The sequence below is a fragment of the Tursiops truncatus genome, chromosome 8 (assembly GCF_011762595.2).
Source record: "Tursiops truncatus isolate mTurTru1 chromosome 8, mTurTru1.mat.Y, whole genome shotgun sequence".
NCBI classification, from domain to species: domain Eukaryota; kingdom Metazoa; phylum Chordata; class Mammalia; order Artiodactyla; family Delphinidae; genus Tursiops; species Tursiops truncatus.
The window spans coordinates 9155982-9171071 of record NC_047041.1 but is presented as its reverse complement, the minus strand read 5'-3'; the positions used below and the strand labels follow the sequence as shown (position 1 = coordinate 9171071).

General features: G+C 40.5%; 1 protein-coding gene across 1 annotated transcript; it reads left to right on the top strand.

The window, feature by feature from the left end:
- The first annotated feature begins 2645 nt into the window (after positions 1-2645).
- Positions 2646-3290, top strand: LOC101321520 (small ribosomal subunit protein eS6-like). Its single transcript, XM_033861646.1, has one exon. The coding sequence runs from the start codon at positions 2646-2648 to the stop codon at positions 3288-3290; it is 645 nt and encodes a 214-aa protein (XP_033717537.1).
- The last annotated feature ends 11800 nt before the right edge of the window (positions 3291-15090 follow it).

The window sequence follows — 15090 nt, the reverse complement described above, 5'->3', positions numbered from 1 at the left end:
GTCTATATCAAGTACAGAAAGTCCCTCCTCCTCTTTCTTTCTTCCTCCTCCTTCTTCAAGAGTGGCTTGCTATTCTTAATCCTTCACATTTCCATATACATTTTAGAATTAGCTTGTCAAATTCTACAGAAAAAGCTGTGGGTATTTTGATTGCTATTGCATTGAAACTATGGACCAATTTGAGAAAAACTGACATTTTTATAGTAATTGGTCTTACAATCCTGGAAAATAGTATATCCATTTATTTAGTCTTTAGTTTCTCTCAAAAAATGTTTGTAGTTTTCTGCATAAAGGTCTTACACATTTTTTTGTTGGACTTATTCCTAGGTAGTTGGTATTTTTAAAACACTCTTGTAAATGGTATTATGTTTTCATATTTTATTTTCTAATTGTTTTTGCTGGTATATGATAATGCAATCGATGCTTGAATGCTGATTTTGCATCTAAATAATCCTGACAGATTGGTCTTTTAAAATTGTAAATCATTGCGTATCATTCCCTCGTTAAAAACCCACCAATGGCTTCCCACTGTAAAAATATAATCCAAACTCTTTGTCATGAGTGTGGTGATTTAAGAACATATCCACACATTATGTGATGCTCTTCCAATAAGAAGAATTTATGTTCCTTCCCCTTGGACCTGGGTGAATCTTTGTGACTACCTCGATGAACCAAATGTGGTGGGAGTGACATTGTGTGACTTCAAAGCTAGGTTTGGAAATACCCTGAAGCTTCTTCCAGTTTCTGTTGATATACTTGCTCTCAAAACCTTTAGCCACCATGTACAAAATTGGGCTACCCTAAGTCCATGTGGAGATACCAGAGAGAGAGAGAGAGAGAGAGAGAGAGAGAGAGAGAGAGGGTGCCCAGGAGCCAGGAATGTTCCATCCTCCAGTTATTTGTCTAAACAGCCCAGGCTCTCGACAGGGGGATGAAGAAGCTTTGAGATGACCCCAGCCCGAGCCACCACCTGATTGCAACCACACAAGACCCTTAGCAAGGGCCGCCTAGCTCACCCCAGGCACCCCCAGCTTCATGAGCATGGTTCACGATTGTTGTTGTTCTGTGCTATGCCGCAGTTGGTAACTGGAGCACTGACCTACAAGACCCGTTTACTCTAAGCTCAGCCTACCTACCACACCAACTTCATCTCCCATCTCAGATACATTCCAACTGCACTGGCCTTGTATCTGTCCTATCAAGTAAGTCAAACTTATTTCTGTTTGGGGGCCCTTGGACTTGTCATATATCCTTATCCTGGAGCACTCTTATGTTAGCTCTTCAAGTGACAGCCTCTTTCTCATAAGTCATCTCCTCAAATGTCACCTCCCCAGAGACGCCTTTACTGCATCTCTATCACATTACCATCTTATTTTATTGACACACACTTTCTGAAATCATTTATTTATGCAAATTAAGTTTTTTCATATGTTTATTGTCTGCCACCCCCCTCTAGAATGTAGGCTGTTTGAAGCCAAGGATTTTGTCCATTTTGTTCCCTCTACTAGATCCAGCACTTAGAATAGTCCAGGCATGCTTTCATCATCAACCAAGATGCAGCAGTAGGGACTAGATATACCCTCCTCCCTTGAATAACTAGAAAACCAGACAAAATATATGAAACAGTGGTATTCAAGACAAAAGACATCAGAAAACAAAGAAGAATGAACCTAAGAGATAGGAAACAATGTGATTGTGGGGATGGTTTCACAGGTACATGCACACGTTAGAGATTATCAAATTGTACACTTAACTATGTACAGTTCATTGTATGTTAATTATATCTCAGTAAAGTTGTTATAAAAAAACATAGTTCCAGGCAAATAGTAGACACTCAATAAACATTTGTTGACTGTTGATTTTCTTGGACTGTGATTTCTTAGAGGTTAGCGATTGACTCTTCTATACATATTTAGGTAATACCCAGCAAAGTACTATGTGAATACCAAATATTCAAATGATGTTTTATGAATACTATCATGGCACATTTATTACATAGCCATTATATTAATGTTATTTAAACGGGACTAAAGTTATTTTTCTTGACAAAGTGTTTAACTTCATTAACAATCGAAGAAATACAAATTAAAAGAACGAAATATTGTTTTTAACCTTTCAATTTGCAAAGAGCTTTAAATGATAGCATAAGCATGAGTTATTTTTGTATTCAGAAGAAAAAAGAAAGCTATTTCCATTTCTAAAGCATTTTATAATACCTACTTAAGAGATAGGGGAAATAGATGCTTTCTCTGTACTGCTAATCAGAATGTAAACTGGGAGAAATTTTCTGTAGAACAATTTTAATAAATAACAAAATCTTCAAAAAACATAAGAACGCCTTGATCTAGCTATTCCACTTCTAGAAATGTATACTGAGAAAATAAGATTGCACACAAAGATTCAGTTACAAGATGGTTCACCTCTACACCGTGTGCAATACCAACGATTAGAATGGATCTATAAACCCAGCAGTAAGATACCGGTTAAATGAACACTGCTATATTCATTTCATGAAATATTATTCTGACAAGAAAAATGATGTAGTAAATGAATTAACTTCGAGAGATGTTTACACTATTTTTTGTTAATCAAGAATAATAGACTGCTCTTTTTGTGGCACCTTGGAGGCAGTCGGCTGCTTCAGGATGAAGCTGAACATCTCTTTCCCGGCCACTGACTGCCGGAAGCTCATTGAAGTGGATGATGAACGGAAACTTCATACCTTTTATGAGAAACATATGGCCACGGAAGTTGCTGCTGACGCTCTGGGTGAAGAATGGAAGGGTTATGTGGTCCGAATCAGTGGGGGGAACGACAAACAAGCTTCCCCCATGAAGCAGTGTGTCTTGACCAATGGCCGAGTCTGCCTGCCACTGAATAAGGGGCATTCCTGTTACAGACCGAGGAGGACTGGAGAAAGAAAGCACAAATCTGTACGGGGTTGCATTGTGGATGCCAATCTCAGTGTTCTCAATTTGGTCAGCGTAAAAAAAGGGGAGAAGGATATTCTTGGACTCACTGATACTACTGTGCCTCGTCGCCTGGGGCCCAAAAGAACTTGGAGAATCTGCAAACTTTTCAATCTCTCTAAAGAGCATGATGTCCATCCGTACGTTTTGAGAAAGCCCCTAAACAAAGAAGGTAAGAAACCTAGGACCAAAGCACCTAAAATTCGGCGTCTTGTTACTCCACGTGTTCTGCAACATAAACACAGGTGTATTGCTCTGAAGAAACAGCATACTAAGAAGAATAAGGAAGAGGCTACAGAATATGCTAAACTTTTGGCCTAAAGAATGAAGGAGCCCGAAGAAAAACGCCAGGAACAGATTGTCGTGAGACAGAGGCTGTCCGCCCTGAGAGCTTCTACTTCTAAGTCTGAGTCCAGTCAAAAACGAGATGCTCTGGGCTTCCCTGGTGGCGCAGTGGTTGAGAGTCCGCCTGCCGATGCAGGGGACACGGGTTCATGCCCCGGTCCGAGAAGATCCCACATGCCGCGGAGCGGCTGGGCCCGTGAGCCATGGCCGCTGAGCCTGCGCGTCCGGAGCCTGTGCTCCGCAACGGGAGAGGCCACAACAGTGAGAGGCCTGCGTACCGAAAAAACAAACAAACAAAAAAAGACAAATGATCTGAATGGACACTTCACTACAGAAGATATATGGATGGAAATACGTATATTAAAATATGCTTAATGTCATATGTTATTGAGGAATTGCAAATTGAAACAACAATGACATACCACCACACAACTATTAAAATGGCTAAAATCTAAAACACTGACAAGGTCAAATGCTGACAAGGCTGTGGGGCAACAGGAACTCTGACTCATTGCTGGTGGGAATGCAAAATGGTTCAACCACTTACAAAGCTAAACATAGTCTTACCACACAATCCAGCAACAGTGCTTATGTCCACACAAAAACCTGCAAATGAATGTTTATAATAGCTTTATTCATAATTGTCAAAAACAGGAAGCACCCAGAAAGTCCTTCGACAGGTTAATGGAAAAGTAAACTGTGGTACATCCATGCAATGGAATACTATTCAACGAATAAAGGCCATGAAAAGGCATGGAGGAATGCATATTGCTAAGTGAGAGAAGCCAATCAGAAAGGCTACATACTGTGTGATTCCAACTATATGATATTTTGGAAAAGGAAAAACTATGGAAGCAGTAAAAAAAAAAAAAAATCAGTGGCAGCCAGAGGTTGGGCGGGAAGGGAAGGAGGAAGAATACATAGAGCAGGGGGGATTTTTAGGGCAGTGAAACGATTCTGTATGATACTGACATACACACATGCATACGTGACATTATACATTTGTCAATACCCATACAACTCTACAGCACAAAGAACCAATTCTAATGTAAACTACGGAGTTTAGTGAAATAATATATCAGTAGTATTAGTTCCAAGTCATCATTATCTCTTGCCTAGATTATTTAGAGAACTGCTTAAGTGGTCTTCCTGCTTCCATCCAGTTACCTCTCTGACCTCATCTCCTATTGCTGCTCCCAGCTCCGGTCACACCAGCCTTATTCCTGTTTCTTGAATATACAAAGCATGTGGATGAACTTCTATTTTTGTTTGAATGTTTTTTTGAATTTTATTTTATTCATTTTTTATACAGCAGGTTCTTATTAGTTATCTATTTTATACATATTAGTGTGTATATGTCAATCCCAATCTCCCAGTTCATCCCCCCGCCTTTCCCCCCTTGGTGTCCATATGTTTGTTCTCTACATCTATGTCACTGTTTCTGCCTTGAAAACCAGTTCATCTGTACCATTTTTCTAGATTCCACATATATGCATTAATATACGATATTTGTTTTTCTCTTTCTGACTTACTTCACTCTGTATGACAGTCTCTAGATCCATCCATATCTCTAAAAATTACCCAATTTTGTTCCTCTTTATGGCTGAGTAATAGTCCATTGTATATATGTACCACATCTTCTTTATCCATTTGTCTGTCGATGGGCATTTAGGTTGCTTCCATGACCTGGCTATTTTAAACAGTGCTGCAATGAACATTGGGGTGCATGTGTCTTTTTGAATTATGGTTTTCTCTGGGTATAAGCCTAGTAGTGGGATTGCTGGGTCATATGGTAATTCTATTTTTAGTTATTTAAGGAACCTCCATACTGTTCTCCATAGTGGCTGTATCAATTTACATTCCCACCAACAGTGCAGGAGAGTTCCCTTTTCTCCACACCCTCTCCAGCATTTGCTGTTTGTAGATTTTCTGATGATGCCCATTCTAACTGGTGTGAGGTGATACCTCATTGTAGTTTTGATTTGCATTTCTCTAATAATTAGTGATGTTGAGCATCTTTTCATGTGCTTCTTAGCCATCTGTATGTCTTCTTTGGAGAAATGTCTATTTAGGTCTTCTGCCCATTTTTGGATTGGGTTGTTTGTTTTTTTAATATTGAGCTGCATGAGCTGCTTATATATTTTGGAGATCAATCCTTTGTCCATTGATTCATTTGCAAATATTTTTTCCCATTCTGAGGGTTGTCTTTTCATCTTGTTTCTAGTTTCCTTTGCTTTGCAAAAGGTTTTAAGTTTCATTAGGTCCCATTTGTTTATTTTTGTTTTTATTTCCATTACTCTAGGAGGTGGATCAAAAAAGATCTTGCTGTGATTTATGTCAAAGAGTGTTCTTCCTATGTTTTCCACTCAGAGTTTTACAGTGTCCAGTCTTATATTTAGGCCCCTAATCCATTTTGAGTTTATTTTTGTGTATGGTGTTAGGGAGTGTTCTAATTTCGTTCTTTTACATGTAGCTGTCCAGTTTTCCCAGCACAACTTATTGAAGAGACTGTCTTTTATCCATTGTATATCCTTGCCTCCTTTGTTGTAGATTAGTTGAGCATAGGTGTGTAGTTTTTTCTCTGGGCTATCTATCCCGTTCCATTGATCTATATTTCTGTTTTTGTGCCAGTACCATATTGTCTTGATTACTGTAGCTTTGTAATATAGTCTGAAGTCAGGGAGTCTGATTCCTCCAGCTCCATTTTTTTCCCTCAAGACTGCTTTGGCTATTCGGGGTCTTTTGTGTCTCCATACAATTTTTAAGATTTTTTGTTCTAGTTCTGTAAAAAATGCCATTGGTAATTTGATAGTGATTGCATTGAATCTGTAGATTGCTTTGGGTAGTACACTCATTTTCACAATATTGATTCTTCCCATCCAAGAACATGGTATATCTCCCCATCTGTTGGTATATCTCTTCATCTGTTGCTTTCATCTTTAATTTCTTTCATAGTGTCTTATAGTTTTCTGCATACAGGTCTTTTGTCTCCTTAGGTAAGTTTATTCCTAGGTATTTTATTCTTTTTGTTGCAATGGTAAATGGGAGTGCTTCCTTAATTTCTCTTTCAGATTTTTCGTCATTAGTGTATAGGAATGCAAGAGATGTCTGTGCATTAATTTTGTAACCTGCAACTTTACCAAATTCATTGATTAGCTCTAGTAATTTTCTGGTGACATCTTTAGGATTCTCTATGTATAGTATCATGTCATTCTCCATGTATAGTAAACAGTGACAGTTTTACTTCTTCTTTTCCAATTTGTATTCCTTTTATTTCTTTTTCTTCTCTGATTGCCGTGGCTAGGACTTCCAAAAGTATGTTGAATAATAGTGGCAAGAGTGGACATCCTTGTCTTGTTCCTGAACTTAAAGGAAATGCTTTCAGTTTTTCACCATTGAGAATGATGTTTGCGGTGGGTTTGTCATATATGGCCATTATTATGTAGAGGTAGTTTCCCTCTATGACCACTTTCTGGAGAGTTTTTATTGTAAATGGGTGTTGAATTTTGTCAAAAGCTTTTTCTGCATCTATTGAGATGATCATATGTTTTTGTTTTTGTTTTTTTGCGGTACGCGGGCCTCTCACTGCCACGGCCTCTCCCGATGCGGAGCACAGGCTCCGGACGCGCAGGCCCAGTGGCCATGGCTCATGGGCCCAGCCGCTCTGCGGCATGCGGGATCCCCCCGGACCGGGGCACGAACCCACGTCCCCCGCATCGGCAGGCAGACTCCCAACCACTGCGCCACCAGGGAAGCCCTGTATTTTTTTTAAAATAAATTTATTTATTTATTTTTGGCTGCATTAGGTCTTCGCTGCTGCTCGCAGGCTTTTCTCTAGTTGCTGCAAGTGGGGGGCTACTCTTCGTTTGTGGTACACAGGCTTCTCATTGCGGTGGCTTCTCTTGTTGCGGAGCATGGGCTCTAGGCACACAGGCTTCAGTAGTTGTAGCACACGGGCTCAGTAGTTGTGGCTCGAGGGCTCTAGAGCACAGGCTCAATAGTTGTGGGGCACGGGCTTAGTTGCTCTGAGGCACGTGGGATCTTCCCGGATCAGGGTTCAAACCCTTGTCTCCTGCATTGGCAGGCAGATTCTTAACCACTGCGCCACCAGGGAAGCCCGATCATATGGTTTTTATTCTTCAATTTGTTAATATGGTGTATCATATTAATTGAATTGCATAAATTGAAGAATCCTTGCATCCCTGGGATAAATCCCACTTGATCATGGTGTATCATCCTTTTAATGCGTTGTTGGATTCTGTTTGCTAGTATTTTGTTGAGGATTTTTGCATCTATATTCATCAGTGATATTGGTCTGTAATTTTCTTTTTTTGTAGTATCTTTGTCTGGTATTGGTATCAGGGTGATGGTGGCCTCATAGATTTAGTTTGGGCATGTTCCTTCCTCTGCAATTTTTTGGAAGAGTTTGAGAAAGATGGGTGTTAGCTTTTCTCTAAATGTTTGATAGAATTCACCTGTGAAGTCATCTGGTCCTGGACTTTTGTTTGTTGGAAGATTTTAAATTACAGTTTCAATTTCATTACTTGTGATTGGTCTGTTCATATTTTCTGTTTCTTCCTGGTTCAGTCTTGGAAGTTTATACCAATTTGTCTATTTCTTTCAGGTTGTCCTTTTTTTTTTTTTTTTTCCTTTTTTTGCGGTACGCGGGCCTCTTGCTGTTGTGGCCTCTCCCGTTGTGGAGCACAGGCTCCGGACGCGCAGGCTCAGCGGCCGTAGCTCACAGGCCTAGCCGCTCCGCGGTATGTGGGATCTTCCCGGACCGGGGCATGAACCCGTGTCCCCTGCATTGGCAGGTGGACTCTCAACCACTGCGCCACCAGGGAAGCCCACGTTGTCCATTTTGTTGGCATACAGTTGCTTGTAGTAGTCTCTTAGGATGCTTTGTATTTCTGTGGTGTCCATTGTAACTTCTCCTTTTTCATTTCTAATTTTATTGATTTCAGTCCTCTTCCTCTTTTTCTTGATGAGTCTGGCTAAAGTTTTATCAATTTTGTTTATTCTCAAAGAACCAGCTTTTAATTTTATTGATCTTTGGTATTGTTTTCTTTGTATCTATTTCATTTATTTCTGCTCTGATCTTTATGATTTCTTTCCTTCTACTAACTTTGGGTTTTGTTTGTTCTCTTTTCTCTAGCTCCTTTAGGTTTAAGGTTAGATTGTTTATTTGAGATTTTTCTTGTTTCTTGAGGTAGGCTTGTACTGCTATAAACTTCCCTCTTAGAACTGCTTTTGCTGCATCCCATAGGTTTGGATCGTCGTGTTTTCATTATAATTTGTCTGTAGGTATTTTTTGATTTCCTCTTCGATTTCTTCAGTGATCTGTTGGTTATTTAGTAATGTATTGTTTAGCCTCCATGTGTTTGTGTTTTTTACATTTTTTCCCCAGTAATTGATTTCTAATCTCATAGCATTGTGGTCAGAAAAGATGCTAGATATGATTTCAATTTTCTTAAATTTACTGAGGCTTGATTTGTGACACAAGAAGTGATCTATCCTGGAGAATGTTCCGTGCGCACTTGAGAAGAAAGTGTAATCTGCTGTTTTTGGATGGAATGTCCTATAAATATCAATTAAATCTATCTGGTCTATTGTGTCATTTAAAGCTTCTGTTTCCTTATTTTTTTCATTTTGGATGATCTGTCCATTGGTGTAAGTGAGGTGTTAAAGTCCCCCACTATTATTATGTTACTGTCGATTACCTCTTTTATAGCTGTTAGCAGTTGCCCTATGTATTGAGGTGTTCCTATGTTGGGTACATATATATTTATAATTGTTATATCTTCTTCTTGGATTGATCCCTTGATCATTATGTAGTGTCCTGCCTTGTCTATTGTAACATTCTTTATGTTAAAGCCTATTTTATCTGATATGAGTATTGCTACTCCAACTTTCTCTTGATTTCCATTTGCATGGAATATCTTTTTCCATCCCCTCACTTTCACTCTGTATGTGTCGCTAGGTCTGAAGTTGGTCTCTGGTAGACAGCATATATATATAGGTCTTGTTTTTGTATCCATTCAGCGAGCCTGTGTCTTTTGGTTGGAGAATTTAATCCATTCATGTTAAAAGTAATTATCAATATGTATGTTCCTATTACCATTTTCTTAATTTTATGGGTTTATTTTGTAGGCCCTTTTCTTCTCTTGTGTTTCCCACTTAGAGAAGTTCCTTTAGCATTTGTTGTAGAGCTGGTTTGGTGGTGCTGAATTCTCTTAGCTTTTGCTTGTCTGTAAAGCTTTTGATTTCTACATCACATCTGAATGAAATCCTTGCCAGGTAGAGTAATCTTGGTTGTAGGTTCTTCCCTTTCATCACTTTAAGTATATCATGCCACTCCCTTCTGGCTTGTAGAGTTTCTGCTGAGAAATCAGCTGTTAACCTTATGGGAGTTCCCTTGTATGTTATTTGTCGTTTTTCCCTTGTTGCTTACAATAATTTTTCTTTGTCTTTAATTTTTGTCGATTTGATTACTATGTCTCTTGGCGTGTTTCTCCTTGGGTTTATCCTGCCTGGGTCTCTCTGTATTTCCTGGACTTGGGTGGCTATTTCCTTTCCCATGTTAGGGAAGTTTTCGACTATAATCTCTTCAAATATTTTCTCAGGTCCTTTCTCTCTCTCTCTCTCCTCTGTCTGGGACCCCTATAAATGCAAATGTTGCTGCATTTAATGTTGTCCCAGAGGTCTCTTAGGCTGCCTTCATTTCTTTTCATTCTTTTTTCTTTATTCTGTTCCGTGGCAGTGAATTCCACCATTCTGTCTTCCAGGTCACTTATCGTTCTTCTGCCTCAGTTATTCTGCTATTGATTCCTTCTAGTGTATTTTTCATTTCAGTTATTGTATTGTTCATGTCTATTTGTTTGTTCTTTAATTCTAGTAGGTCTTTGTTAAACATTTCTTGCATCTTCTCGATCTTTGCCTCCATTCGTTTTCTGAGGTCCTGGATCATCTTCACTATCATTATTCTGAATTATTTTTCTGGAAGGTTGCCTATCTCCGCTTCATTTAGTTGTTTTTCTGGGGTTTTATCTTGTTCCTTCATCTGGTACAAAGTCTCTGCCTTTTCATTTTGTCTGTCTTTCTGTGAATGTGGTTTCCCTTCCACAGGCTGCAGAATTGTAGTTCTTCTTGCTTCTGCTGTCTGCCCTCTGGTGGATGAGGCTATCTAAGAGGCTTGTGCAAGCTTCCTGATGGGAGGGACTGGTGTGGATGAGCTTCTTATGTTGGCAATATTCTGCATATTACCACACATTGAAGCCATGAGAGAAACTCATTCTTGAGGACACAAACGTTTGCATTTGGAACCCTCTCAGTTCTACATTCTGCCATATGTATCTCTTCCTTTGACTGGTTCTAATTTGTATCCTTTTATTGTAACAAAACTACTTCCTGAGTCCGTTGAGTCATTGTAGCAAAGGATGAAACCTGAAGGTGGTCATGGAAGCTTCCTAATTTGTAGCCAGCTGGTCTGAAGTAAGGGTGGCCCTAGGGATCCCTGAACTTGCAGTTGGTGCCTAGTCTCAGGCACACTTGGCAGTCTGGAGGTCTGTGCTCTTAACCTCGGTTGGCTCTAACAGTAGCATTAGAAGAATTTAGGCAACAATATCTAGTATCTCAGGTTGCGAGAAATAGTGGTGTCCCGCAGGCAATGATGGTTTAGAACTACTGAGTTTCCACAGCCTGCATTAGATCCTGGATGGTACCCAGTGGCTCTAGGTGAACATCATAACACCACATATTTGTACAACTTACCTTGGCAAATTTCAAATCTGAGTTTCTAAACAGGTAATATCATCTTCCTTTTAGAAGCAAAGAAACTGAAGTGAAGGGGAGACACTTGCCCAAGGTCACTAGACTCAAACACAGGTGTTCTACTTCAACACAGAACTCTTTATAGTAGCACCCACAAACTACAGAAGTCAATTATAACACGTAAGCAGGGGTATCTTTCTGATCAGTTCTGCCTAAGCCCTTGTTAGGAAATTAAAGGCAACTGGGTTCCTCCAGACTTAGGACTCAGGATCCTCTTCCACATATGTGACTTTCTTCTTTGGGGGCAGTGAAATTTGGGGGAAAATCTCTAGAAACCCAGGTCTTCGCCAGTTAGAGAACCACATATTCCCTTATAGCTCATAATGGTCTCATACTATTGGCCTTTCCCAGGGGAGGAGAGAATTCATTACCCTCAGAAAGACCAAAATTAGGTAAGGAAACTTTCAGTTCAGAGACTTGAGAGAGCCTGTCCCAGAATTGTATCACACTACTAACATATGAAAGTTCTTGAGTGCATTGAAAGATGGTAAGCCAAGCCTACAAAGCAAATGGAAAATGGCAAACATACGAATAGTCAGTTTCAAGAAAAAAAATACAATTGGCTCTTAAGCAAATAAAATATTCCCAGTCTCACTCATAATATGCAAAATACAAATTAAAACGACAAGAAGATGTCATATTTACCTGTCAGATTGGCAGAGAAAAAAATTTGGATAACACATGGTGCTGTGAGATCTGGGGAAACCTCATCTGGCACCCTCTTATGTTGCTGGGGAGATTCAAAATTGGTATAACCTCTGTGAAGGGGGCTTGGCAACATTTTACAAATGCATATTTGCATTTGACTCAGCAAGTTCACTTTTAGGAATTTATTCTAAAAATGTATCCACTGGTTAGTGTAAAGATGTCTGCTGTATATTGAAAAACACTGTCACAATATTTTACAATGCTTTCCATTAAGAGATGAATCTGTTTTCCCCACTCTTTGAATCTGGAATTGCCCTGGGGCTTGCTTGCAATAAAATGTAGCAGAAGGGTTCCAGAGCCTAACCTCTCATGCTCTTGGAATTCTGCCCTTGGACCAGTTGGTGGTTAGAAGCTGGAAAAACACCAAAGACGCTGTTAGCAAAGCCTGGAGGAATGGTGAACAAACAGTTGCTGGAGGCTGAGAAAGCAGTAAGAAAATAGTTATTAGAGGCTGGAGAAAGGACAACACGTGTTATGTATGATGGAATAATTGCCAAAATGTTGCCTGTGGAAACTTGAAAGATAAGAAGTGTACGTAATAAACTTTAAAATATACGATAAAGAGATCTCCAGACAGAATGTTGAAAGTGCCCTTTGGTTTCTTCTGACGGAGCATAATAACGCACAGGAAGAGAAGGGTGAGCGAAAGAAGGCACCATGCAATTTACAAGCAGAATCTGGAGGGGATGCAGAAGCGCAAGGATTTGCTGGTTTGGCTGATATAACTGTCTCTTATCCCCTGTTTTCCCAGCTCATTAATATTTCTCAGCATTGAAAGAGTCCAAGGCCAAAAATCAAATCAAGGGTGTGGCTGTGAGAACCTTTGTAAGACTCCTGAATGATTTAAGGTAAATGCCTAAAGGACTCTCAGCAAGGGCTTCTGAGAATCTTCAGGATGCTTTCCCGCAGTAGCTCCAAATTATTGCCCCCAGAGACCTTGATTGTCTTGGTATACGTGACACGAAACAGCACAAAGTTCCCCTATTTTGGGCTTCCCTGGTGGCACAGTGGTTGAGAGTCCGCCTGCCGATGCAGGGACGCGGGTTCGTGCCCCGGTCCGGGAAGATCCCACATGCCGCGGAACGGCTGGGTCCGTGAGCCATGGCCGCTGAGCCTGCGCGTCCGGAGCCTGTGCTCCGCAACGGAAGAGGCCACAACAGTGAGAGGTCCACGTATCGCAAAAAAAAAAAAAAAAAAGTTCCCCTATTTTGATAGCATTGAGTTAATTGGATCACTTGAATACCAGCAGGGAGGATATACACCCTAAAATGATTGGGGGGCTGCCTGGTAGCTATTAGGGTCCGGTTGTCTGGGGCATGCCCAAGAGGTCCACTCCAAGCTTGAGGACAAGTTCCTGTACCTTGCTCCACCTACCACACGGAGGTGTAGATCTGGTAGGCTTCTTGGGATTTTGGAGACAGCATATACCACGTTAGGGAATACCACCCCAATCTATATATTAGTGACTTTAAAGGTCACACATTATGAGGGGGGCCAGAGCAAGGGCAAACTCTGTAGCAGGTTCTGGGTACCGTTTAAGTGGCCTTGCTGCCGGGCCCTATGACCAGTAGATTCCTTGGTGCTAGTGGTGTTAGTTGTACATGTATATGCCATGTAGAGTTTTTGCAAGCTCCACTGGAAAAACTGTAGTGTAGACCTCCAGGGTTCTGCTGCATGGCTGTGCCTGTAACAGTTAATGTTCCCAGAAGCAGATCTTAACCGATGATGGAGAGTTGGTAAATAAATATCCCAACATCCTTGCTCTTCCCTGTGGGGTAGCTCTGAGGTGTGTCCTACACCATCTCCCAGGGCTCCCTGACGGGATTAAACCCCAGTTGCCCACGCTCACCCTTTATTGCCCTCCTTCCTTTTTTTTAAACACCTCTATTTCCCTACTGGTGGTCCTCTTCCCCAGGTAAACTCCTTGCACTCTAATCCTCATCTCAGCGTCTATCTCTGGAAGTTCCAAACTAACCTACCAATAATTAGAAAAATAATTAGAAAAAAAGAAAAGAGTCTTGCTCATCTATGACTCCTAGCCCCAAACAGAGCTTTTCCCCAAATCGAATGTTCCCATGATGCAGTACCCTGGCTTACTGACAGATCAGTGAGCTTTCTGCTGTACTGCAAGTGCATATATTCTCTCTCTCTCTCTCTCTCACTCTCTTTTTACATTTTATTATTATTTTTTAATTTGGCCACGCAGCTTGCAGGATCTTAGTTCCCTGACCAGGGACTGAACCCAGGCCCTAGCAATGAAAGCACCAAGTCCTAACCACTGGACCACCAGGGAATTCCCCGTACATACTCTCTTGATCACAGGTGAAGGTCGGCCAGAAGCCACCTGAAGCATCAGAGGTGAAGTAGTTTTCTACTCTCACAGAGCTTTGGTGGATACCAAGAACTTCCATTCACTGATGCATTCTGGTAGACACTATACTAAGCATTTTACATGCATTATCTTATTGTCACATTATAAGTGAGATGTTTAGCCTTAGCTCAGAGCAGTTAAGTTACTTTCCCAAAACCTGATCACTGGTAAATGATGAATCTAAACTTTGATGCTGGGACTGTATGACCTCAGCTTATGCTTTAAATCTATATTACTTTCCTTGTGTCAGTCACCACAGTTCTACCATTTGATGGAAAGTGTGTTCTTCTCTTAAGAGTAAGGCCCTCTGCCCAAGTCTACTCTTCCTCTCTCCTTCTGTCCTGAAGTAGGTAGGGGATTCTGTAGAGGGTCTTGGGTTGGACACTGGTTGCAGAGAAGATTTGGAACTGGAAACATGGGACAGGAGTAGCAATGGTGGGGCTCCCACTACAACTGGGCACCATTAACAAGATGCCGCAACTCCCTCAAACTGCATCTCTCTACTAGATAACTTGGGCTTTGCAAGATATGGGGGTACGTTCTGTTTCAGTGCCTTAAGTAGGTAATGAAAATTCCTTGTTGAACAAATAATTGAAAGAAGACAGAAGCAACTGTGTGTATGTAATATGCTAATAAAGGTTGTTACAGTTAGTAGTGGGGAAAAGCAATAAACAAACTTATGAAATCTCCTTATGTTTATAAATTAATTTCAAAGACCAAATGTTGGTTTGAATGAGTCTCACTATTTGCATTGATCAACAGTATCTCAATAAAAGTGGGGTTTTTTGAACCTAGCTTCTTCGTATGAGAGTCAAGACAATATGACATTCCGTAAGTGTGATAGATGTGAACATGATTTTATTTTTT

Bases quoted from the DNA above. Each gene is read 5' to 3' on its own strand.
- LOC101321520 (XM_033861646.1), top strand. From the start codon at position 2,646: ATGAAGCTGAACATCTCTTTCCCGGCCACTGACTGCCGGAAGCTCATT.